The sequence below is a fragment of the Pseudochaenichthys georgianus genome, unplaced genomic scaffold (genome assembly GCF_902827115.2).
Source record: "Pseudochaenichthys georgianus unplaced genomic scaffold, fPseGeo1.2 scaffold_1701_arrow_ctg1, whole genome shotgun sequence".
Classification (NCBI taxonomy): domain Eukaryota; kingdom Metazoa; phylum Chordata; class Actinopteri; order Perciformes; family Channichthyidae; genus Pseudochaenichthys; species Pseudochaenichthys georgianus.
This window is the reverse complement of record NW_027262495.1, coordinates 1-26,997: the sequence shown is the minus strand read 5'-3', so window position 1 is coordinate 26,997 and position 26,997 is coordinate 1. Positions and strand designations below refer to the sequence as shown.

The following is a 26,997-nucleotide window of genomic DNA, read 5'->3' as shown; positions in this document are numbered from 1 at the left end:
CCTTATTACACTGTTATTAAACCCTAATTACACTTTTATAAAACCCTTATTACACTTTTATTAAACCCTTATTACACTTTTATAAAACCCTTATTACACTTTTATTAAACCCTTATTACACTGTTATTAAACCCTTATTACACTTTTATAAAACCCTTATTACACTTTTATTAAACCCTAATTACACTGTTATTAAACCCTTATTACACTGTTATTAAACTGTTGTTAAACTGTTATTACATGGTTATTAAACCCATGTAACACCACACTAACCCTCATATTACACCCCTATTTAAAAATACTCCACAGCCAGACACGGAGGAAGGCAAACCAGACAAACACAACGCAGATATATTACATATTGCACATGTTTTGTAAGTATAGTACATATATATACTATTGTAAGTATAGTACATATATATACTATTGTAAGTATAGTACATATATATACTATTGTAAGTATAGGAGCCATGCAAGGCTCTAACTGTGTGACTGACAGGCGGCTTCTGGTCCTTTTTCGAAGCAGAAATGTGAAAGTATGCGAGTCCTTGTGACGACAGACGGTGGTTCCAGGCCGCTTGGTGTCGTCGTATTTCAATGTGCGATGGACTCCAGAGGGCTGTACATGTGACTCTGAGCTTTGTGTTGAAGGGCCAACCAGGAGATCCAGGAGGCAAGGGGGTCCTGGGGGCCCAGGGGCCCAGAGGCATGCCGGTCAGTGTGTGTGTGTGTGTGTGTGTGTGTGTGTGTGTGTGTGTGTGTGTGTGTGTGTGTGTGTGTGTGTGTGTGTGTGTGTGTGTGTGTTGCTTAAATACAAAGTGTGTTTCTGATCTGTGTGTGTGTGTGTGTGTGTGTGTGTGTGTGTGTGTGTGTGTGTGTGTGTGTGTGTGTGTGTGTGTGTGTGTGTGTGTGTGTGTGTGTGTGTGTGTGTGTGTGTGTGTGTGTGTGTGTGTGTGTGTTGCTTAAATACAAAGTATGTTTCTGATTTGTGTGTGTGTGTGTGTGTGTCGCGTGTGTTGCTTAAATACAAAGTGTGTGTGTGTGTGTGTGTGTGTGTGTGTGTGTGTGTGTGTGTGTGTGTGTGTGTGTGTGTGTGTGTGTGTGTTGCTTAAATACAAAGTGTGTTTCTGATCTGTGTGTGTGTGTGCGTGCATGTGTGGCAGTAGTTCAAAGTGTGTTTCTAATTTCTGTGTGTGTTGCAGTAATACAAAGTGTGTTTCTGATGTGTGTGTGTGTGTGTGTGTGTGTGTGTGTGTGTGTGTGTGTGTGTGTGTGTGTGTGTGTGTGTGTGTGTGTGTGTGTGTGTGTGTGTGTGTGTGTGTGTGTGTGTGTGTGTGTGTGTGTGTGTGTGTGTGTGTGTGTGTGTGTGTGTCTCAGGGTCAGGACGGTAAAGACGGGTATGGACCTGCAGGGCCGAACGGAGGAAAGGTATTAAAACATGATGAAGTTAATGTTAATATGTTACAAACATGTAGTGGTGTCTCGTTCTGCTGGCGGAACATGTTTAACATTTAGAACGTGTTTCTGTTTGAAGGGAGATCCTGGTTTCCCTGGTTACCCCGGGCTGACGGTGAGTTTCCCTGATGAACACTTTCATGTGAAATGTCTCCATTCATAATCACGATGTCATCAAACGATGAAACGCTACATTAATGAATACAACTGTTTCTGTGTTCAGGGGGAGAGCGGCCTGCAGGGCCCCGGAGGGGGGGCCGGGAGGAGGGGCAACGTCGGGCGAGGCGTGAGTCTTACAGCTACAATCCACTTCCCCATGTCTCTCCTACATCAACATGTGTCCCCTCTTCTTCATGTCCCTTCCACATCAACATGTGTCCCCTCTTCTTCATGTCCCTTCCACATCAACATGTGTCCCCTCTTCTTCATGTCCCTTCCACATCAACACGTGTCCCCTCTTCTTCATGTCTCTTCTACATCAACATGTGTCCCCTCTTCTTCATGTCCCTTCCACATCACCATGTGTCCCCTCTTCTTCATGTCTCTTCCACATCAACACGTGTCCCCTCTTCTTCATGTCTCTTCTACATCAACATGTGTCCCCTCTTCTTCATGTCTCTTCTACATCAACATGTGTCCCCTCTTCTTCATGTCTCTTCTACATCAACATGTGTCCCCTCTTCTTCATGTCCCTTCCACATCAACATGTGTCCCCTCTTCTTCATGTCCCTTCCACATCAACACGTGTCCCCTCTTCTTCATGTCTCTTCTACATCAACATGTGTCCCCTCTTCTCCATGTCTCTTCTACATCAACATGTGTCCCCTCTTCTCCATGTCTCTTCTACATCAACATGTGTCCCCTCTTCTCCATGTCTCTTCTACATCAACATGTGTCCCCTCTTCTTCATGTCTCTTCTACATCAACATACGTCCCCTCTTCTTCATGTCTCTTCTACATCAACATGTGTCCCCTCTTCTTCATGTCTCCTCTACATCAACATGTGTCCCCTCTTCTTCATGTCTCTTCTACATCAACATGTGTCCCCTCTTCTCCATGTCTCTTCTACATCAACATGTGTCCCCTCTTCTTCATGTCTCTTCTACATCAACACGTGTCCCCTCTTCTTCATGTCTCTTCTACATCAACATGTGTCCCCTCTTCTCCATGTCTCTTCTACATCAACACGTGTCCCCTCTTCTTCATGTCTCTTCTACATCAACATGTGTCCCCTCTTCTTCATGTCTCTTCTACATCAACATGTGTCCCCTCTTCTTCATGTCTCTTCTACATCAACACGTGTCCCCTCTTCTTCATGTCTCTTCTACATCAACACGTGTCCCCTCTTCTTCATGTCTCTTCTACATCAACACGTGTCCCCTCTTCTTCATGTCTCTTCTACATCAACATGTGTCCCCTCTTCTTCATGTCTCTTCTACATCAACAGAGTTCTTTGTAACCAAATGTCTCTCAGAGGGGCGTGGGGAGGGGCTCCTTGTTTTCATCTAAAGTAACAGACAGAGAATCAGCACTTTGGAAACAGGGCTGAAACAGAGGGGATTGTGGGTAATGCTGCAATGATCTGTTTGGCGTTTCAGCCAATCAGAGACAGGCTCTGGATATATCTGAGACCTGAGATATGTCGATGTATGATTTAAGTGTTTTTGTTTCTGATTATCGTGATTTGTTTGGAACGCAGGGGAACTCGGGCAGGCCCGGAGAATCAGGCGTGGTCGGAGATTCTGGATATCCAGGACACACGGTGAGCATCTCCATCAGACCACCTTAAATCTGCATACTACCTTAAACATATGCACTTCTAACGGAAAGACATCTACGGGCGTGTATGTGGCGGGTGGTGCGGCTAGGTGGTAGAGGTCTGGTGCCGACACGCCACCTGGGGGTTACGAAGACTAGGTCTCGTGCTGATAAGGACAATCAGGCTCCTCCCACACCTCGGGCAGAGACCGTTTTAAGGGCCAGACTACAACTTCATTTAGAACAGGGGTGTCAAACTCAATTTCATCACGGGCCACATCAGCATGAAGGTTGCACTCAAAGGGCCGGTTGTAACTTTAAGACTATATAAAAATACATATATAAATATTTAATATATATAAAATAATGCATTATATTACATTATTGCCTCTGCATTGGATTGTTATGGGATAGGGTAATAACTTCATAATTAACTACGTCTGAAAGCAGAAGTGTAGGGCAAATAATTGCAAGTCTCTTCAGTGAGAATGTTACAACATGATTTAAAAAGAAAAGCCAAATTCTGGAAAAACAAAAAAAAGAAGTGACATTTTGAAAAAAAAAATTCTATTTCGGAGAAAAAGGCAAATTCTAAGAAAAGTCACATTTGAGATGCATTGTGGGACATGTCGTTTTTGGGCAACGTGCTTCTGTAAAGTAGCATCTAACCGTATAATAAACTTATTGTATTCTTTGCAAGCTCTTGAGGGGCCGCATAAAATGAAGTCGCGGGCCGGATTTGGCCCCCGGGCCTTGAGTTTGAGACCCCTGATTTAGAACATACAAAATATCTAAAAACACCAAACACGTAATAAACGTATAAAATACCCACTTTGGGGGACGGGCTGGACTCCCACAGGGAGCCCAGACCCACAGGGAGCCCAGACCCCCAGAGAGCCCAGACCCACAGAGAGCCCAGATCCACAGGGAGCCCAGATCCACAGGGAGCCCAGACCCACAGAGAGCCCAGACCCACAGAGAGCCCAGACCCACAGAGAGCCCAGACCCACAGAGAGCCCAGACCCACAGAGAGCCCAGATCCACAGGGAGCCCAGATCCACAGGGAGCCCAGACCCACAGAGAGCCCAGACCCACAGAGAGCCCAGACCCACAGGGAGCCCAGACCCACAGAGAGCCCAGACCCACAGAGAGCCCAGACCCACAGAGAGCCCAGACCCACAGAGAGCCCAGACCCACAGAGAGCCCAGACCCACAGAGAGCCCAGACCCACAGAGAGCCCAGATCCACAGGGAGCCCAGACCCACAGAGAGCCCAGACCCACAGAGAGCCCAGACCCACAGAGAGCCCAGGAGAAGCGGAAATGGGAGGGACCCAGTTTGCCACCTGAATATAAAATGTATTCATTAAATGATAAAAAGGGTAATAATGTCTCTCTTTCTCCTTCTCAGGGTTGCAGAGGAAGCCCTGGACCCAGAGACAAGACTGTACGTCCTCCTTAGAACAAGTTTCCATGCTTTAATGTTGTATATCAGTATGTAGTGTCTCTACTTTAAAGAGTCCTCTCCTGCTGATGTTCAGGTGTATATCAGTATGTAGTGTCTCTACTTTAAAGAGTCCTCTCCAGCTGATGTTCAGGTGTATATCAGTATGTAGTGTCTCTACTTTAAAGAGTCCTCTCCTGCTGATGTTCAGGTGTATATCAGTATGTAGTGTCTCTACTTTAAAGAGTCCTCTCCAGCTGATGTTCAGGTGTATATCAGTATGTAGTGTCTCTACTTTAAAGAGTCCTCTCCTGCTGATGTTCAGGTGTATATCAGTATGTAGTGTCTCTACTTTAAAGAGTCCTCTCCTGCCGATGTGCATGCACTAAATCCTATATAACAGTTACAAGTATAAATACTATTTTGTGATTGTGTGTTTCCTCAGGAGTGCCAGCTGATCAACTACATCAGAGACAACTGTGGTGAGAAACACTTCTTCAGAAATATGTATTCATTGTTTGAAAAACTGCATTTAGTTTCTAAAATATATTTCTTTCCCTCCACAGCTTGTGCCATGGGTAAGTATCTCCACTGTACCATTGATCGCAGGAGCTTGGCGATGTTGACGCTGGACCAAGGACGGCATCATGCTCTCTTGGAGTTATACATCTTTCTGAATAATAATAATAATAATAATAATAATAATAATAATAATAATAATAATACATACAATTACTGACCTTTCTTTCATGTTTGCACAGGATATTTAAAGGTGGGGTTTGTAATTTATTTCAGATATATTTGTTATATTCCATGGAATGCTCTTAAAGGTGGGGTAGGTACGTTTGAGAAACCGGCTCGAGATCGCTAGAATTTGAAAATACACAACCGGAGAAAATCTGCCACTTCCTCACAGAGCCCCTCCTCCAAAACACACGAACGCGCACATGACCAATGAGGGCACGAGATCAGTTTGTGGTAGGCCATCCAATCGATTGGTTGTACTTTTTACAGTACCACGGCTTCTACAGATGACATTTTTATGGATTTTTTGTCAAAGCACTTCAGATATTCCTTGCTATCGGGATGTTAAGAGCATTCCATGGAATATAACAAAAAGTGTATCTCGAGCCGGTTTCTCAAACTTACCTACCCCACCTTTAACACCCGATAGCAATGAATATATGAAGGGCTTTGACAAAAAATCCATAAAAAAAAGTCATCAGTGGAAGCCGTGGCGCTGTGAAAAGCACGACCAATCATCTGCCATCCGGCTAAAGGAACCGGATGGCCTACCTGCCTGTCAGCCTTCCATCGGGGCACACACTGATCTCGTGCCCTCATTGGTCATGTGTGGTTCGTGTGTGTCGGGGGAGGGGCTCTGTGTGTTGGGGGAGGGGCTCTGTGAGGAAGGGGCAGATTTTCTCCAGCTGTGTATTTTCAAATTCCAGCGCACTCGAGCCGGTTTCTCCAAAAGTACCGACCCCACCTTTAAGTTAACTGTTAAATATTTAACGAATCGTAACCTTTCTAGTAAATTACCCACTGTAGTGTCTCTTTTTAAGATTTGCTCACATCATTTGGCTTTTTCTTTTCTTAAACATGCCACTTTAATGTTGGAAACTCATGTTTGTTAATCTATAAAGCCCGCTGAGACAAACCTACCTGTTCGCCATGGCCTTTGACCCCTAACCCATCGCAGCCCCCTGCTTCCACTCCTATTTACTTCATAATTTACTTTATTAATTGCCCTTATTGTTTGCTTGTTTGTTCACCATGTAAGGCGGCCTTGGGTGCTATACACATTTACTCCATTATTATTATAATAATTTTTTTACTTGCTGTATCATTGTACACAAGCTAAAGCTTAAAGCAGGGGCGTCCAAACCTTTTCACGAGGGCCACATACAGACAAATATACGAAGGGCTGGGCCGCTCATAGAGGTTAGGTATATTCCCTCGTGTGTTCAGTTAGAAGTTAGCAGCATGCAGATTAGGTTCGATACTTGAATAAGGAAACGACAGCCTGCATCACAGCTCTCGATAGGTTTCATTACTTTAGGTGGCAGCTCTTAAACAGACACGGAGAAATATGAAGGGTCTATTTCAAGCTTGTTATGTAAATAAGTGATTGGGCTTTTTTTATCAACGAACATTTGTTTCCATCTTTAACTGACTGAATGTATTTGAAGTGGGCTTCGTAACACATGAGCACGACTCTGTAATATGTGTTTTCACCTATTTTTAAGAACTATGTTCCTATGTCCTTATCATCACCTCTTCTTCGTTGGTTTCAGACCGCTCGTTGTGCCCGGCCTTCCCCACGGAGCTGGTTCTGGGGCTGGACATGTCGGAGGATGTGACCCCGACGGCCTTCGAGCGGCAGCGCTCCGCCCTGCTGTCTCTGCTGGAGGACGTCTCCGTCTCCGAGAGCAACTGTCCGACGGGGGCCCGGGTGGCCGTGGTGGGATTCAGCGCCCACACCAAGTACCTGATCCGCTTCCAGGACTACCGGACCAAGACGCAGCTGCTGGAGCTGCTGAGGAACGTGGCCCTGGAGAGGACGTCCAGCCGGCGCCAGCTGGGGGCCGCCATGCGCTTCGTGGGGCAGCACGTCTTCAAGCGTGTGCGAGCGGGGGTGATGATGAGGAAGGTGGCCGTCTTCCTCTCCAACGGGCCATCGCAGGACGTGGGTGACATCGTCACCGCCACCATGGAGTACCGCGGCCTCAACATCGTCCCCGCCGTCATCTCGCTGAAGAACGATAACAGCACCGCCGAGGCTCTGAAGGTGGGAGTCTCACTTCTTCTCTTTCCTATGCATACTTCCTGTCTGTCTCCTTCTACTGTTCCCTTTAGTGTTTACTTCCTGTCTTCTTCTGCTGTTCCCTTTAGTGTTTACTTCCTGTCTGTCTTCTTCTGCTGTTCCCTTTAGTGTTTACTTCCTGTCTTCTTCTGCTGTTCCCTTTAGTGTTTACTTCCTGCCTGTCTTCTTCTGCTGTTCCCTTTAGTGTTTACTTCCTGTCTGTCTTCTTCTGCTGTTCCCTTTAGTGTTTACTTCCTGCCTGTCTTCTTCTGTTGTTCCCTTTAGTGTTTACTTCCTGTCTGTCTTCTTCTGCTGTTCCCTTTAGTGTTTACTTCCTGCCTGTCTTCTTCTGCTATTCCCTTTAGTGTTTACTTCCTGTCTGTCTTCTTCTGCTGTTCCCTTTAGTGTTTACTTCCTGTCTTCTTCTGCTGTTCCCTTTAGTGTTTACTTCCTGTCTGTCTTCTTCTGTTGTTCCCTTTAGTGTTTACTTCCTGTCTGTCTTCTTCTGCTGTTCCCTTTAGTGTTTACTTCCTGTCTGTCTTCTTCTGCTGTTCCCTATAGTGTTTACTTCCTGTCTGTCTTCTTCTGCTGTTCCCTTTAGTGTTTACATCCTGTCTGTCTTCTTCTGCTGTTCCCTTTAGTGTTTACTTCCTGCCTGTCTTCTTCTGCTGTTCCCTTTAGTGTTTACTTCCTGCCTGTCTTCTTCTGCTGTTCCCTTTAGTGTTGACTTCCTGTCTGTCTTCTTCTGCTGTTCCCTTTAGTGTTTACTTCCTGTCTGTCTTCTTCTGCTGTTCCCTTTAGTGTTTACTTCCTGTCTGTCTTCTTCTGCTGTTCCCTTTAGTGTTTACATCCTGTCTGTCTTCTTCTGCTGTTCCCTTGAGTGTTTACTTCCTGCCTGTCTTCCTCTGCTGTTCCCTATAGTGTTTACTTCCTGTCTGTCTTCTTCTGCTGTTCCCTTTAGTGTTTACATCCTGTCTGTCTTCTTCTGCTGTTCCCTTGAGTGTTTACTTCCTGCCTGTCTTCTTCTGCTGTTCCCTATAGTGTTTACTTCCTGCCTGTCTTCTTCTGCTGTTCCCTTTAGTGTTGACTTCCTGTCTGTCTTCTTCTGCTGTTCCCTTTAGTGTTTACTTCCTGCCTGTCTTCTTCTGCTGTTCCCTTTAGTGTTTACTTCCTGTCTGTCTTCTCCTGCTGTTCCCTTTAGTGTTTACTTCCTGCCTGTCTTCTTCTGCTGTTCCCTTTAGTGTTTACTTCCTGTCTGTCTTCTCCTGCTGTTCCCTTTAGTGTTTACTTCCTGCCTGTCTTCTTCTGCTGTTCCCTTTAGTGTTTACTTCCTGCCTGTTCTTAAACCTCTTCTCCCCGTGATCCTCCTTAGCAACGGTCATTTATTTTGTTATCAAGTATTAACAACCTCTGAAACGTCCAAATTGACCAATCAGAATGGAGTACTCAACGAAGCGGTGTAATAGAAAGTAAGTATTGAAGCTGGAGAATCTGAACAGCTCTTGTCGTGACCGACGCTTAGAGACTTCTGGGTAATATCACTTCACGAGGAACCCTGGAGTCATGGAGGTGTTTCAGGGAAGACAATGCAACCTCTCAGAGACGGCATCGTCCTCTCTGAACATCTGAGCAGTTCCTCTCAGACGGACCGCCCACAGACTGCTGAGCGGGAGGGAAGCCGTCTCTGTATGTTAGATGCATGTGTTATCTCTCTAAGAGCTGCCGTTTGTGATCTCAGGTGGACGACTCAGGATCCTCCATCTTCACGGTGCTGGGGAGGAACCCGGCTGCTGACCTGAGGAAGGTCAAGAGCTGTGCCATCTGTTACGGTACGCACACACACACACACACACACACACACACACACACACACACACACACACACACACACACACGGAATACTGTCCTTGTCTCAGATATATACAAATATATAAAAAACATGTTGCCTAAAATAGCATGATAGGTGACCTTTGATAAGCCATGTTGCCTGCGTGTTCCCTCAGACCCGTGCCAGCGCTCGCAGCAGTGCTCCTTCATCCTGGACCCGCTGGCGCCTCAGGAGGCGGATGTGGACCTGGTTCTGGTTCTGGACAGCTCCAGAGAGGTGCAGGCTGACGAGTACGCCGGCATGCAGCAGCTGCTGGGCTCCGTGGTGGAACATCTGGCCGTGAGCCCCACCCCCCGCAGGCCCGGATCAGGGGCCCGGGTGGCCCTCGTCCAGCAGAGCGGCTTCCGGGCCCCCAAGGTGGAGTTTGGGTTCGGGACCTTCCAGACCTCCGGCCAGATGAAGAGGCACCTGATGAACATGACGCAGCAGGTACACCGTCCCTGATACCATACTAAGTTAGGAGAATCACGTGGTTCAGGTCAGGCAGCAGAACCGGCAGACCCAGGTGCAGACACTGACCGTAGCATCTGGAGAAAGGTTTATTTTCTGGGCGGGAAAAGCTGGGTTGATCAGAGCTGAGGTGGGGGGTCCGGGGTGTGAGGTGGGGGGTCCGGGGTGTGAAGGGAAGCCGAGTGGGAGGGAATCCGGTCAGAGGTTGTGGCTCTGAGTGGTCTGCAGGGAACACAGACAGAGCAGCATCAATGGAGTCTCTAACATCACCTGGCTTGATGTAGACGCTGAGGAGCAGCTTCTCCCGTCTGGCTTCAGCTGGTGGGGGGTGCTCTGGCTCCAGCACACCTGCAGACACTCAGACAGGGAGAACCACTCGAAGATGATCAGCCAGGGCATTGAGTAAAACATGTAATGTAACAGTACCCCCCTCTATGGGCGCCCAACCGGGTCCTGACGATGCAGCCAGCAACGCTCCTCCGTAGCATATCCCTCCCAGTCCACGAGGTACTGCAACCCGCGGCCCCAGCGGCGGACATCCAGGAGGCGGAGGAGCTACCATAGGAGCAGACAGGTTTGAGCTGAGTTGGGTTGAGTCCTGAGAGGGTGGGATCCTGAGAGGGTGGGATCCTGAGAGGGTGGGATCCTGAGAGGGTGGGAGTAGTAACCGTACAGTAGATGGGTTTAGGACATGGTAAACCTTGAAAGGACCAATGACCCGGGGCGCCAGCTTCCTTGACTCTATTAGAGGTAGGCCGTTGGAAGAAAGCCATACCTTCTGGCCTGGGGTGTCGACTGGGGCTGGGGCACGGTGACGCTGGACAGAGGGAACTGCCACCTCGACTTCCTTGACGGGGAAGATAACCATTGGCGCACTCAAAGGGAGATATACCTGTAAAGGCATTGGTGAGGGTGGTGAGGGCATAATCCACCAAGGGAGTTGGGCACTCCAAGAGGATTGGTGAGAGGAGGTCTCACAGCGCAGCCCTCGCGGCTTGGCCGTTGGTCTGTGGGCGATATCCTGAGGAGAGACTGGCTTTGATATGAATGCCGCTCAAAAGGATCTCCATACATGTGATGTGCATTGGGGACCTCTGAGGGGGTGCCATGCAAACGGAACACTTAATTAACCAGAAGGTCCGCTGTCTCCCCGGAGGATGGGAGTTTAGGGAGGGGAATGAACTGAGCACTCTTGGAGAACCTTTCAATCATTGCAAGGATGACTGTTTCCATTGGACGGTGGAACGCCGGTGACGAAGTGCAAGGACATGTGAGACCACGGGCGGCTAGGAATGGGCAAAGGACCAGAAGGAGGTTTGGTTGAGGTCTTATTCGGGGCCCAGACTGACCGGTTCGGTTCATGCCAGGGCGGCAGGTCAGGCGGGTAGAGGCGGATGTCCACTGGAGGACATCCGAGCGGGACAAGTCTGGGACAAAAAGAGAGTTAGGACCATGTAGAGGAGTGGGCTGACCTTGCTGGGCTTGACGAACCCGGGATGCCAGTTCTCCGCTGATCACCCGATTTTTTTTCATAATTCGATTTGAGTAACGTAATGTTCTTCTCTCCTTCGCTGTGGACGCAGGGCGGCTCCTCGGCGCTGGGCGTCACTCTGGACGTGGCCCTGACGGAGCTGCTCCTGAAGGCGGCGCAGCCCCGCAGGAGGAGGGTGGTGCTGACCCTGGTGGGAACCAGCACGGCCCCCCAGGACCGGGCCCAGCTCAGCCACGTCTCCCAGAGGGCCCAGTGTGAGGGGGTGGCGCAGTTCGTGGTGACGGTGGGCGACCGCTACGACCGCAGGCAGGTGGAGGAGGTGGCGGGGGGGCCACTCCAGCAGCACCTCGTCCACCTGGACCGCCTGAAGGCCGAGGAGCAGAGCTACGCCCAGCGCTTCTTCAGGGTCTTCCTCTCCGCACTCAGCAGTGAGTACACACACACTCTACACACACTCTACACCAGTGGTTCTCAAATGGGGGTACGCGGACCCCTAGGGGTACGTTGGAGTACTGCAGGGGGTACGTGAGATCAACACATGCAGTCATAAACAATAACAATTAAGGGGAGAAAAGAATAAACAAATGAATCAAATGGATCCCCCTCCCACAACACATCAGAGACTGCCCCCCCTGTGGATCCCCCTCCCACAACACATCAGAGACTGCCCCCCCCGTGGATCCCCCTTCCACAACACATCAGAGACTTCCCCCCCCAACACATCAGAGACTGCCCCCCCCGTGGATCCCCCTCCCACAACACATCAGAGACTTCCCCCCCCGTGGATCCCCCTCCCACAACACATCAGAGACTGCCCCCCCCCGTGGATCCCCCTCCCACACAACACATCAGAGACTGCCTCCCCCCGTGGATCCCCCTCCCACAACACATCAGAGACTGCCCCCCGTGGATCCCCCTCCCACATCACATCAGAGACTGCCCCCCCCGTGGATCCCCCTCCCACAACACATCAGAAACGTCCCCCCCCCGTGGATCCCCCTCCCACAACACATCAGAGACTGCCCCCCCCGTGGATCCCCCTCCCACAGCACATCAGAGACTGCCCCCCCCCCCGTGGATCCCCCTCCCACAACACATCAGAGACTGCCCCACCCCCGTGGATCCCCCTCCCACAACACATCAGAGACTGCCCCCCCCGTGGATCCCCCTCCCACAACACATCAGATCCCCCTCCCACAACACATCAGAGACTGCCCCCCCCAACACATCAGAGACTGCCCCCCCCGTGGATCCCCCTCCCACAACACATCAGAGACTGCCCCCCCCCCCCGTGGATCCCCCTTCCACAACAGATCAGAGACTGCCCCCCCCAACACATCAGAGACTGCCCCCCCCGTGGATCCCCCTCCCACAACACATCAGAGACTGCCCCCCCCGTGGATCCCCCTCCCACAACACATCAGAGACTGCCCCCCCCCGTGGATCCCCCTCCCACAACACATCAGAGACTGCCCCCCCCGTGGATCCCCCTCCCACAACACATCAGAGACTTCCCCCCCCCGTGGATCCCCCTCCCACAACACATCAGAGACTGCCCCCCCCCCGTGGATCCCCCTCCCACAACACATCAGAGACTGCCCCACCCCCTGTGGATCCCCCTCCCACAACACATCAGAGACTGCCCCCCCCGTGGATCCCCCTCCCACAACACATCAGAGACTGCCCCCCCGTGGATCCCCCTCCCACAACACATCAGAGACTGCCCCCCCCCCCCGTGGATCCCCCTCCCACAACACATCAGAGACTTCCCCCCCCCGTGGATCCCCCTCCCACAACACATCAGAGACTTCCCCCCCGTGGATCCCCCTCCCACAACACATCAGAGACTGCCCCCCCCGTGGATCCCCCTCCCACAACACATCAGAGACTGCCCCCCCCCGTGGATCCCCCTCCCACAACACATCAGAGACTGCCCCCCCCGTGGATCCCCCTCCCACAACACATCAGAGACTGCCCCCCCCGTGGATCCCCCTCCCACAACACATCAGAGACTGCCCCCCCCCGTGGATCCCCCTCCCACAACACATCAGAGACTGCCCCCCCCGTGGATCCCCCTCCCACAACACATCAGAGACTGCCCCCCCCCGTGGATCCCTCTCCCACAACACATCAGAGACTTCCCCCCCCCCCCCGTGGATCCCCCTCCCACAACACATCAGAGACTGCCCCCCCCGTGGATCCCCCTCCCACAACACATCAGAGACTGCCCCCCGTGGATCCCCCTCCCACAACACATCAGAGACTTCCCCCCCCCCGTGGATCCCCCTCCCACAACACATCAGAGACTGCCCCCCCGTGGATCCCCCTCCCACAACACATCAGAGACTTCCCCCCCCCGTGGATCCCCCTCCCACAACACATCAGAGACTGCCCCCCCCCGTGGATACCCCTCCCACAACACATCAGAGCCTGCCCCCCCGTGGATACCCCTCCCACAACACATCAGAGACTTCCCCCCCCAACACATCAGAGACTGCCCCCCCGTGGATCCCCCTCCCACAACACATCAGAGACTGCCCCCCCCGTGGATCCCCCTCCCATAACACATCAGAGACTGCCCCCCCGTGGATCCCCCTCCCACAACACATCAGAGACTGCCCCCCCCCGTGGATACCCCTCTCACAACACATCAGAGACTGCCCCCCCCCCGTGGATACCCCTCCCACAACACATCAGAGACTGCCCCCCCCCCCGTGGATCCCTTGTCTTTTTATTGCTATTGAACTTTCTGTAATGAAGTATCTGATCTGTGTGTGTGTGTGTGTGTGTGTGTGTGTGTGTGTGTGTGTGTGTGTGTGTGTGTGTGTGTGTGTGTGTGTGTGTGTGTGTGTGTGTGTGTGTGTGTGTGTGTGTGTGTGTGTGTGTGTGTGTGTGTGTGTGTGTGTGTGTTTATTTCAGGGGGCGTGTACACGTATCCCCCCCCCTCTTTAACTCGGACCTGTGAGCAGCTGAAGGAGGCGGGCGGAGGACAGACCTTCGTCCTCGGGTAAATGAAACCTGCAGAGCTCAAACATTTCACTGTTTGGACTTTTGATGACTTTCAATTATATTTTTGACTATGATTTTCTGGACAAACTATTTCTTTAAATGACTTTTTTAAACATACTATGACTTTAAATTATTTTTGTTTAAACATACTGTACTTTCTATAACAAAAAATGTACCAACTTCTATGACTTTCTGAACCTAGTAATTTACCATATTTTATCTTTTTCGACATATTATACTATGACTTTTTTTCAAAGACTTTTTTGATATAATATTCTGTGACTTTTTGACATTCTTTACTTTTTTGTACAACTTTTAATGACTATTTAAAAATATATATATATGCATACTTTTCTACGATTTTTGGACTTTTTCATGACTCTTTGACTCTGTGTTTGCAGGCCAGCCGAGGTGGAGGAGGTGCAGTGGGAGGCCCAGGGGGGCTTCCAGGGGGGCGTCCAGGGGGGGGTCCAGGGGGGGGTCCAGTTGGAGGCTGGGTTTCAGGAGCAGATGGGAGGACAGCTGGACATCACCGACTCCCTGATGCTGAGAGGACACGGACAGAGACTCATCTCACTGTCCAACGGTAACACACACACACAGAGAGAGAGACACACACCCCCCCCCCCCCACACACACACACACACACACAGAGAGACACACACCCACACACACACACACACATTTCTTTGACCTGCTTGAATGATTTTTAAGGACTTTCTTTTACTTGTTGGACATACTGATTACTGACCTCGGATTCTTTTACTTTTTATGACTTTTAACAAACAAACTGTTCATGACTTTACTGACATTATACTTTGTGACCTTTCTCAAGACTTTTTACACATTTTTTAAACTCACTATTCTATGAGTTTTTACGACTTATTTGACATACTATGTTTTAATCACTGTTTTTGCCTTTATTGACTTTTTTGATATAATATATGATGGCTATGATATTTTAAATTTGTATTTCTTTCTTGACTTTTTTTAAACATACAATACTGATAAAAAAACATGTTTAGCATACTTTAATATGAATTGATAGGATTTTTTCTACATATTATACAATATTTTCTTATGTGTTTTGACATACTAAACTATGACTTTTAATACTTTTTTATGACATACTATACTACGACACTTTTAGAAATTATTATTAGACATACGCCAGTTTTTATGAAACATCATTACTGCATCATATTATAAAAATACTCAACCCTGATGCCTTGCCAGAATGCATATGCCTGTTAGGGCTGCACGATATTGAAAAAACTGACATTGCGATATATTTTTTCCCCTGCGATATTTATTGCGTTTTTTTTAACTATATTTAACCGGATGAAGGATCTGAGTCACGGACGTCTGGATCTTAACTGGTTGACTCATCATACCTTAAGTCATGATCCAACATGTCATCATAATGCATGTTGCTTACCCTCAAATAAGGGGGTTCATCTGTGAAGAAGAGAAGAACCTTTTTGTATCCAACATAGTTCCAGATGTTGCTTTTCTTTTTGGAAGTAAATCTTCATTCTCGCCGGTATTGTCCTCCTGTGCCTCGCTCATTTTTAATAATTGTAACATGACGTGTTTGAGTTAATGGACCTACTTAATATCGCACGTCCCTGCGATGTGAATATCGCGGTTATCGCCATGACACGATATATCGTTCAGCCCTAATGCCTATGTATACCGCATTATAATAAAGTACTTATGAACCATCACAAAGCACTCACAAGTTCCCGGTCAGTAGAAGTTCATTCAACTAAAACCTGCAGTTTAGTTTCCTCTCAGATTTTCTGATTGCATGTTCAATACGTCTGAATTAACTGCGCACACTGCACGCATCTCTTCTTCGTGTCAGATGTTCTACTTTTTAACACTTTCTTTCTCATATCCAACACTGTGGACTAAACCTGTTTGTGTTGTTGTTTTTATCTGCATGTGTTCTCCTGCAGCAGCATGTTAACATTCATAAGATCCAATATTAACCTTAAAAGGTCACCTATTGTGCTATATTTGAATAATATATTATAGGGCCATATCTATACAAAACATGTCTACCACCCATTGTAGCCTCAAACCCCTCTATTTCAGCCCTGTTACTAAAGTGCTGATTCTGGGTCCGTAGCTTTAAATGTAACCGTGCTGCTGCTGGCCACGCCCCTTTGGAGCTGCTGCTGGCCACGCCCCTAAAAACGGGGGAACAACGGAGCTGATCCAGATTTGCTGCTTCATGACGTAATATCTTAAATGTGGGCGGGCTCTACACCCATGGGCCTATCAGAAACGTTGCTGTCAGAAAGTAATATGGTCTGTGTTCACATTAGCATGCTAACACTCAGAGCTACCCTGTGCTGGAGAGAGTGTGTGAAGAACCTGGTGGTAAACCTGAGAGAGAAAGAGTTTGAGCTCCATCCTGTTTCAGGGAGAATCCTTGATGTGGTTTGGAACAGGATGGAGTTTCATCACGGCAGCGTTTAGCCGAGTTCCTGCTGGGAGAATTCTCCTGAAGGAGGAGAGCTCATGCATAATCCAAAGGGGCGTGGCCACAGCAGCACCAAAGGGGCGTGGCCACAGCAGCACCAAAGGGGCGGGGTCACAGCAGCTCGGGTTACATTTAAAGGGCCAGACCCAGAATCAGCACTTTTGAAACAGGGCTGAAACAGAGGGGATTATGGGATGCTGCTATTATATATTGTTCAAATATATAATAGGAGACCTTTGAGAGCCATTTAAAGCGTGCACGGCTGCATGTGTCGTGCAGGATGTTGTGCGTGTGTGTGTTGAATGTGTGTGTTTCTTGCAGCCCGGTGTCGGCTGCAGGCTGACGCTGGCTCTCAGTGTGAGGACTCAGTCCGGCGCTGGTTCTTTGACCCGCGGCTCGCTGCATGCGCTCCCTTCTGGTACGGCGGTTGCCACGGTAACGCTAACCGCTTTAGCTCGGAGCATGAGTGTTTGCGGACGTGTGGCCAGCGTAAGTCCTGCTGACGGCGTGTGTGGAGCGCCTCGTGCGTCATGTTGGTATTCAGAGCACTGTGACTTTGTTGTTGGACCTACTCGACCGACGTGTTTCTTTTTACTGGACTTTGATTTGTTGACATTATGACTTTGAACATACTATTCCATCACGTGACACACAACAACCTTTCTTGTCTTTTTATAAACATGTTTGACCTATTTTATGGCCTTTTAAGATTGTTTTGACCTTTAATTCAGAAAAGTTACGTTCTTTACTGCTTTTTATGATTTGTAACGACTCTGTTTACATACCACTTCTGACAGTGTGTGTGTGTGTGTGTGTGTGTGTGTGTGTGTGTGTGTGTGTGTGTGTGTGTGTGTGTGTGTGTGTGTGTGTGGACCACCTCTCTTCATGCCAACGTATTATTTTTCAAACATACTATGAGTCCAACTTCAATGTTATACTTTTCTTTTACCTACTCGACTTGTTTATACTGTCAGACAATCCCTTATAACGACTTCTCAACAGCTTCTTTGATGGCTTTTCGACACACTGACCTTTAAAGACTGTTCCAGTTGTTTTGTATCGACAAGATGTTTGCCATGAACAACGCCTCGTCTGAACCGTGTTGTCCTGATCTCCGCTCACTGCTCCTGGATCTCAATCAGAGCGACACTTTACATGGAAGAAGGCAACTGAATAATCAGCTGTACAAGTCCTCGTCCCCCAACAACGCATCGTGCATCCTTTAAGACACACGTAGAAAAGCTGCAACAGACATGTTGGTGCGGGTAGATTGCAAGAATAAGATAAATGTGTAAATCCTGTAGAGGGGGACGATATGAATATGTGGCACAGCACAGTGTGCACTCTAGCAGCGGGTTATATCAGTGCCTTCCTCGACAGTGAGAGCCTGGCTCAGCAGCTCGAGGTAATGCACCACGAGTACAGGAACTAACCTCAAGGGCGATACGTGCAGCATGTCGAGGCTGCACACAGGTTATACTCACTGTGTGTGTGTGACACCTGACGTGTGTGCGTGTGTTTCCTCACACAGATCCGAACATCCTCCCTCAGCCGGAGTTGGCCAGTTTCGGCTCCAAAGGTAAACTTTTTTTTATTTTTTAAACGTTTTAAAGAAACATAGGCCGACAAGTGTTTTTCGATTTTAATTACATATGAAAATATGTGTTACGCTGTAACGTGTCCCCCTCCCGAGTGTAACGCTGTAACGTGTCCCCCTCCCGAGTGTAACGCTGTAACGTGTCCCCCTCCCGAGTGTAACGCTGTAACGTGTCCCCCTCCCGAGTGTAACGCTGTAACGTGTCCCCCTCCCGAGTGTAACGTGTCCCCCTGCTGAGTGTAACGCTGTAACGTGTCCCCCTCCTGAGTGTAACGCTGTAACGTGTCCCCCTCCCGAGTGTAACGCTGTAACGCGTCCCCCTCCCGAGTGTAACGCTGTAACGCGTCCCCCTCCCGAGTGTAACGCTGTAACGTGTCCCCCTCCCGAGTGTAACGCTGTAACGCGTCCCCCTCCCGAGTGTAACGCTGTAACGTGTCCCCCTCCCGAGTGTAACGCTGTAACGCGTCCCCCTCCCGAGTGTAACGCTGTAACGTGTCCCCCTCCCGAGTGTAACGCTGTAACGCGTCCCCCTCCCGAGTGTAACGCTGTAACGTGTCCCCCTCCCGAGTGTAACGCGTCCCCCTCCCGAGTGTAACGCTGTAACGTGTCCCCCTCCTGAGTGTAACGTGTCCCCCTGCTGAGTGTAACGCTGTAACGTGTCCCCCTCCCGAGTGTAACGCTGTAACGCGTCCCCCTCCCGAGTGTAACGCTGTAACGCGTCCCCCTCCCGAGTGTAACGCTGTAACGTGTCCCCCTGCCGAGTGTAACGCTGTAACGTGTCCCCCTCCCGAGTGTAACGCTGTAACGTGTCCCCCTCCCGAGTGTAACGCTGTAACGTGTCCCCCTCCTGAGTGTAACGTGTCCCCCTGCTGAGTGTAACGCTGTAACGTGTCCCCCTCCCGAGTGTAACGCTGTAACGCGTCCCCCTCCCGAGTGTAACGCTGTAACGCGTCCCCCTCCCGAGTGTAACGCTGTAACGTGTCCCCCTGCCGAGTGTAACGCTGTAACGTGTCCCCCTCCCGAGTGTAACGCTGTAACGTGTCCCCCTCCCGAGTGTAACGCTGTAACGCGTCCCCCTCCCGAGTGTAACGCTGTAACGCGTCCCCCTCCCGAGTGTAACGCTGTAACGCGTCCCCCTCCCGAGTGTAACGCTGTAACGCGTCCCCCTGCCGAGTGTAACGCTGTAACGTGTCCCCCTCCAGAGTGTAACGCTGTAACGCGTCCCCCTCCCGAGTGTAACTCTGTAACGCGTCCCCCTCCCGAGTGTAACGCTGTAACGCGTCCCCCTCCCGAGTGTAACGCTGTAACGCGTCCCCCTCCCGAGTGTAACGCTGTAACGCGTCCCCCTCCCGAGTGTAACGCTGTAACGCGTCCCCCTCCCGAGTGTAACGCTGTAACGCGTCCCCCTCCCGAGTGTAACGCTGTAACGCGTCCCCCTCCCGAGTGTAACGCTGTAACGCGTCCCCCTGCCGAGTGTAACGCTGTAACGCGTCCCCCTCCCGAGTGTAACGCTGTAACGCGTCCCCCTCCCGAGTGTAACTCTGTAACGCGTCCCCCTCCCGAGTGTAACGCTGTAACGCGTCCCCCTCCCGAGTGTAACGCTGTAACGCGTCCCCCTCCCGAGTGTAACGCTGTAACGCGTCCCCCTCCCGAGTGTAACGCTGTAACGCGTCCCCCTCCCGAGTGTAACGCTGTAACGCGTCCCCCTCCCGAGTGTAACGCTGTAACGCGTCCCCCTGCCGAGTGTAACGCTGTAACGTGTCCCCCTCCAGAGTGTAACGCTGTAACGCGTCCCCCTCCCGAGTGTAACTCTGTAACGCGTCCCCCTCCCGAGTGTAACGCTGTAACGCGTCCCCCTCCCGAGTGTAACGCTGTAACGCGTCCCCCTCCCGAGTGTAACGCTGTAACGCGTCCCCCTCCCGAGTGTAACGCTGTAACGCGTCCCCCTCCCGAGTGTAACGCTGTAACGTGTCCCCCTCCCGAGTGTAACGCTGTAACGCGTCCCCCTCCCGAGTGTAACGCTGTAACGTGTCCCCCTCCCGAGTGTAACGCTGTACCGTGTCCCCCTCCCGAGTGTAACGCTGTACCGTGTCCCCCTCCCGAGTGTAACGCTGTAACGTGTCCCCCTCCCGAGTGTAACGCTGTAACGTGTCCCCCTCCCGAGTTTAACGCTGTAACGTGTCCCCCTCCCGAGTGTAACGCTGTACCGTGTCCCCGTCCCGAGTGTGACGCTGTAACGTGTCCCCCTCCCGAGTGTAACGCTGTAATGTGTCCCCCTCCCAAGTGTAACGCTGTAACGTGTCCGCCTCCCGAGTGTAACGCTGTAACGTGTCCCCCTCCCGAGTGTAACGCTGTAACGTGTCCCCCTCCCGAGTTTAACGCTGTAACGTGTCCCCCTGCTGAGTGTAACGCTGTAACGTGTCCCCCTCCCGAGTGTAACGCTGTAACGTGTCCCCCTGCTGAGTGTAACGCTGTAACGTGTCCCCCTGCTGAGTGTAACGCTGTAACGTGTCCCCCTCCCGAGTGTAACGCTGTAATGTGTCCCCCTGCAGACAGCTGTTTCCAGCAGCAGGACGTGGGCATCTGCACTAACTACACCATGGTGTGGTTCTTCGACTCGGAGCAGAGCGAGTGTTCGCGATTCTGGTTCGGAGGCTGCGGAGGAAACAAAAACCGCTTCACCACACAGGACGAGTGCGAGAACCTCTGCCTGACGAAGAGCCGGTGAGGAGGACGAGGAGGACGAGGAGGAGATCACAGAATATCACACGTGCATCTCCCTGAGGAAACACCAGAGACTTAATGAATGACTTCAGAAATGTTGTCGTGGGACTTTTTAAATGAAACTAAAAACACCTTCAGGGAAAGTTTAAACGTTCCCAAAAAGCAAAGTGCTTCTGAGTGAGCAGGAAGTGATTTCCTTGTTTTATTTTAAACCTTCACCATTTTGCAATAGAGCCTTAGGGTAGAGCTGCCAGACCGTTCTTCACATCAGGTGCTCTCTCCGTCAGCCGGGGAAACGTGTGTTTGAAGGGGTCGCTTCAGAAAATACAATAAAGTGTTTTCATGTCAACGAGCTGCACGTGTTTCTTTAAATAACTGATCAGCTGCTGAGAGACAAACAGGAAGTGAGCTGGACCTCGTGATTCTGTCATGTTAGGATTTAAATGTTGTGTTTTTAAATGATGACGACCGTAAACTGGATTTCAAAATGTGTTGAAGGGTAGCCCCCTGAAATATAGCATGTAGCGAGGGTCTTCAAACATAAATACACAGATGATAAAACACATACAGACATTACATATCAGAGGTGGGTCCGAGTCCAAGTCATGTGTAGGGTTGGGTACCGAGAACATTTCGATTCCAACGGCATCATTTAAAAATGTGAATTTCGGTTCCGCTTTTCGATGCCTGAGGAAATGTTTCTCGCCGCTCTCCGTAGCCTCCTGTATGACTGCAGCGGGGCGGGAAATGTAGCGTTGTACCTACACTTCCTACAGCGAGACCTGAGACCAGGGCCGGCCCGTCGCACTGGCGTTATAGAAGTTCGCCTAGGGCGCCAGATCTGTGGAGGCGCTGCGCTGACAGCTCTGGGAGGGAAAACAAATGTTTGACCGTTGGGGCTCATCCTAATTTTCGGCATTGATGTAACAACATTCATAATTAAGTAAATGTAACACCCTTTTCATCCCGGTTACACGTTTCATTCGCCCTGTACGATGGGCGCTGTAAGTGATGAAAATGGGGGATGTTGGCTTATCTGGCACCCGCAGCTCACAGCCAAAGTGCGCGTGAGCTAGGGAGAAAGGGAGGGCGCTGTTGTTGTTAGCATCTGGTGCTAGCTGCTCTGACGGAAGAAGAAGATGTTTCTACAATGATGTGGAGGGAGAGTCCTCTCCAGTCAGACTGAGGCTGATAACTACAGCTCAGTGAGGTAAAGGACTCTCAGTGTTTAGATAGTTCACTTTAGTCTAAGTTATCTCAGTGGGTCTCAAACGGTTTGATCACAATTTATGTAAACACATATTTCCAAGGCTCTCCTTTATAATTATTGAGATAAAACAGGTTTGAAATCATTCCAGTGTATACTATAGGACAGTAAACCAGACATATCGTTTTAAACTGGAGAGATACAAAAATATGCATAAATAAAATAGTAAAATAAGATATGAATGAACAACAACAATAAAATACGTTACATGTATTTGTTATTGTCTATGGGTTATTGGTTATGTTCACATACTTATTTAATTATTAAAATGTAAACCGATCGTTTTCATATGGGTGTTTATGTACCCCCTAGATCTAGTCTCTAGTAATTCTGCTTAAAGTGCACCAGATTGAAGCATTTTACTTTACTTCCTGGTATGCCTGAGAGGCAGGTATGCTTGTTTTTCTCAACAAGAACGTAATACTTTTTGTTACCCTGCCCCTCAAAGAATCGGAATTAGGAACCGGAATCGAAAAGTAGAATCGGAATCAGAATCGTGTAAATTCAAACGATACCCAACCCTAGTCACGCGACTCGAGTCCAAGTCACGCGACTCGAGTCCAAGTCACGCGACTCGAGTCCAAGTCACGCGACTCGAGTCCAAGTCACGCGACTCGAGTCCAAGTCACGCGACTCGAGTCCAAGTCACGTGACTCGAGTCCACACCTCTGCTACAGATACCGACAGCTCGCTCACCCTTTTTTAATTCACGATCACATGCTAACCCTTCCGAGAGAAACGATCAGAAACACGAGGAGAAATGATACCAGATGTTTTATTCAACAGATGGACACACATTGAGATGCAGCAACACAATGCATCATGGGATATTTGTACAAATCAAACTTTATATTACTCAAGATTTAAAATAACGTATATGTACACAACGAGGGGTTATTAAAGGGGTCGCGTCTGAACGCTTTAAAGTGGACTTGTTGCTAACTGGAGACGAAGTGTCCCACTGTGGATCTGTGCGGGTCAAACGTCTTTAGCCCAAAACGATGTCATGTTTCCGCTCAGATTACATCATTCGTGCTCGATGATATCACTATCGTGCTGACACCAAGGATTTGCTTTTGAATATCCAATATGGATCTAAAGACATGTGTTTATGGTGCCTGGCTGAAGGGATTGTGTTGTTTATGAAGGACAACAAGTAGGTAAACAATAAGAATAATACTAACTATACAATCTAATCTTTATCGGCAGCCTATCAGTACGGCACTAACACCTCCTTTCATTCGATGTCCTTGTCTCTAAACAATGTTCGTAATTGACTAAAGCTTCCTGATTGTGATCCTTTGTGTTTCACAGAGTGTCAGATTAAGCATTCATAGAGCACTAATGCATAAAGCGAGGCAGAGACGTGATTGGGTGATAACACAGGAAGTTATAAACAGCATCAGCAGCAGCCAATGAGAGGAGAGACGCTGCAACGGGAGGAAATTCATTCAGATCATAACGAGCTAATGTTGGCGTCTACTGACACGTATCCGGTGTGTGTGTGTCTGTGTGTGTGTGTGTGTGTGTGTGTGTGTGTGTGTGTGTGTGTCATTTCCACACTTTGACGATGCCGTCCCTGGAGGCGGTGACGATGAAGCCCTGCGTGGTCTGGAAGGTGGCGATGTCTGTCACGATGTCATGGTGACCAACAGGAAGTGAATCTGGCCCGCGGCGGGGGGTGTCCTCCAACACGCCGCTCTTCTGCTTACTGTGGATCTCCTGAAGAGAAAATTAAAATTAAATAAATATAAAGTGATAAATGTATTGGAGCATTAGCCAATAGGAGCGCAAGTGTGACAAAGTGTGTGAGTCTGTCCGTCTTTTCTTTCGTCTGTCTGTTTGACGTGGCGTCCATGAAGAAATGAACACAACCACTTCTGATATGTGTGTGTGTGTGTGTGTGTGTGTGTGCGCTCACCTGAACCACTTCGGTGCCCTCGATGATCTTCCTGCTGTACATCACAGAGGGACAGTGCAGGGAGTCGTTAGCCCCCCCCCGCTACGATGTACGACCTCTCAGGGTACACCAGGTCCCAGAACCTGCACACACACACACACACACACGTTATTATCATTATTTAAAGGAACTACAGCGCGGTCACATGACTTCACGTCACCACCGCTAAGCTAAAGGCGGCTAATGTTGGGCTATAAAGGAACTACAGCACGGTCACATGACTTCACGTCACCACCGCTAAGCTAAAGGCGGCTAATGTTGGGCTATAAAGGAACTACAGCACGGTCACATGACTTCACGTCACCACCGCTAAGCTAAAGGAGGCTAATGTTGGGCTATAAAGGAACTACAGCACGGTCACATGACTTCACGTCACCACCGCTAAGCTAAAGGTGGCTAATGTTGGGCTATAAAGGAACTACAGCGCGGTCACATGACTTCACGTCACCACCACTAAGCTAAAGGAGGCTAATGTTAGCTATAAAGGAACTACAGCACGGTCACATGACTTCACGTCACCACCGCTAAGCTAAAGGTGGCTAATGTTGGGCTATAAAGGAACTACAGCACGGTCACATGACTTCACGTCACCACCGCTAAGCTAAAGGAGGCTAATGTTAGCTATAAAGGAACTACAGCTCGGTCACATGACTTCACGTCACCACCGCTAAGCTAAAGGTGGCTAATGTTGGGCTATAAAGGAACTACAGCTCGGTCACATGACCTCACGTCACCACCGCTAAGCCAGGGTTGCCAACTTTGGGTACCTGGCTGGAGTGAGATTTTGATATCATGGGTTTAATTACACATAGGCTATGCGCACTAAATGACTGCCATCGTGTCAGCAGCGGGACCTTAGCATATATATAGGATATAGGATATATATACAATATATACAAATACACAAAATTGGACACAGACTATAAAGGGCACAAAGTTTCCTTCACTAATGAAAGTCAAACACATGTTTGTTTCCACTGTTTTATTGTGTGCCTGTCGCGATAAGCTATTAATTGACTTATCGTACGATAAATAAAAATGACCTCGATACATTTCCATTTACATGAGGATGTGACTAGCAGTTCGAAAGGATGTACTTCAATTATTATTATATATTATCATTATGTCAGGGGTCTAAAATGGTCATACAACGGTGCCGACAATATTATCGTTTATCGCAATAATTTCCTGGAAAATGTATCCAACAAAATTAATCATCGGGAGAGGCTATACATGAAACACACACACAAATCTACAGACTTACTCCAAATATATGAATTAACACACTCTATTTTGGCCTAGTTGAACAATAAGCAGCAGACTTTAACCTTTTGTATCATTTCTACTGGATCTTAGATCTGCGCTTGCGCAATACGGGTCGGCAGTTGCCAGAGAGTATTTGTGTTGGGTAATCTCTGGTAGGGCTAACCCTGCAGTGGTGGGGTGAAGTCAGTATTTGCAATGTAATTACATACACGCTCCCCTTGACAGTGAAACGCCACGCGTGAACTTTAGATTATTTCCCTGTCTCAATCCAAATGGAACTGTATGAAATAAAAAGGCACATTTGTCTTGTAGTAAATAAAAAGGGCGACCTGGAGCCAATCCTGCAATTTCCCCACAGGTGAAAGAGTTGACATGCTGAAAACCCAACCCCTGCAGGGGGGTCTGGGGGGATTCTCCCCCAGGAGACTTTTTGAAATACTAAAATACACATTCTGGTACTCTCTTGAGAAGAGAAAGAAATACATCTATTTACTACACGGGATATTTAAACAAATGAATGCCATTTTAGTTTTGTGTTACTTTGTTCTGAAAGCTGAACCTGCTGCTCCTCACAGAGAGAAGAGGAAGAGGCTGTGAATGACTTTACATTGTGGATAGCCCCCATTGTTCTGTGTGTCAACATGAAAGACAGCCCACACCTATCAATCATCAAACCGTGGGGTCTTATTTCATCACGTGTTGATTTCTATCAACACGTGATGTATATAGAGATGTACTACAGCAAAATTATTCTCCGTGGGGACTTCCTGCAACAACACCACGCCGTTATCTTGATTCTGATTGGCCAGAAGACATTATCAAAGATGTTCTATTGAGAAGACGATCACTACCTGACAAAAGTTTTCAAAACAGTTTCTAGTCTTCGGTATTCTTGTTTTTGGTGTGAGAATAGTTTGGGCAGAGTGAAAGCGTGTGTCACACGCCAGATGCGTGAGAGTTGGCAACCCTGCGCTAAGCTAAAGGTGGCTAATGTTGGGCTATAAAGGAACTACAGCACGGTCACATGACTTCACGTCACCACCGCTAAGCTAAAGGTGGCTAATGTTGGGCTATAAAGGAACTACAGCATGGTCACATGACTTCACGTCACCACCGCTAAGCTAAAGGTGGCTAATGTTGGGCTATAAAGTAACTACAGCACGGTCACATGACTTCACGTCACCACCGCTAAGCTAAAGGTAGGCTAATGTTGGGCTATAAAGGAACTACAGCACGGTCACATGACTTCACGTCACCACCGCTAAGCTAAAGGTGGACTAATGTTCGGTCTATAAAGTAACTACAGCACGGTCACATGACTTCACGTCACCACCGCTAAGCTAAAGACTGGCTAATGTTCGGGCTATAAAGGAACTACAGCACGGTCACATG

The 26,997-nt window shown here is 48.9% G+C and overlaps 1 protein-coding gene and 1 long non-coding RNA gene across 2 annotated transcripts; one reads left to right on the top strand and one right to left on the bottom strand.

Moving 5' to 3' along the window:
- The first annotated feature begins 582 nt into the window (after positions 1-582).
- Positions 583-21,461, top strand: LOC117441466 (collagen alpha-4(VI) chain-like). Its single transcript, XM_034077552.1, has 16 exons — positions 583-714; positions 1,378-1,428; positions 1,535-1,570; positions 1,679-1,741; positions 3,155-3,217; positions 4,623-4,658; positions 5,101-5,137; positions 5,222-5,233; positions 6,953-7,446; positions 9,200-9,290; positions 9,465-9,778; positions 11,383-11,719; positions 14,211-14,298; positions 14,702-14,886; positions 18,323-18,370; positions 20,941-21,461. Exons 1-16 carry the CDS (start codon positions 598-600, stop codon positions 21,114-21,116), a joined length of 2,148 nt encoding a protein of 715 aa, XP_033933443.1. The 5' UTR covers positions 583-597; the 3' UTR covers positions 21,117-21,461.
- A 1,677-nt stretch (positions 21,462-23,138) lies between these two features.
- On the bottom strand, positions 23,139-24,419 carry LOC117441465 (uncharacterized). Its single transcript, XR_004551390.1, has 2 exons — positions 24,301-24,419; positions 23,139-24,101 (listed from the first exon to the last, which is right to left on the bottom strand). It is a non-coding gene; the product is annotated as an uncharacterized lncRNA (long non-coding RNA).
- Positions 24,420-26,997: the final 2,578 nt, after the last annotated feature.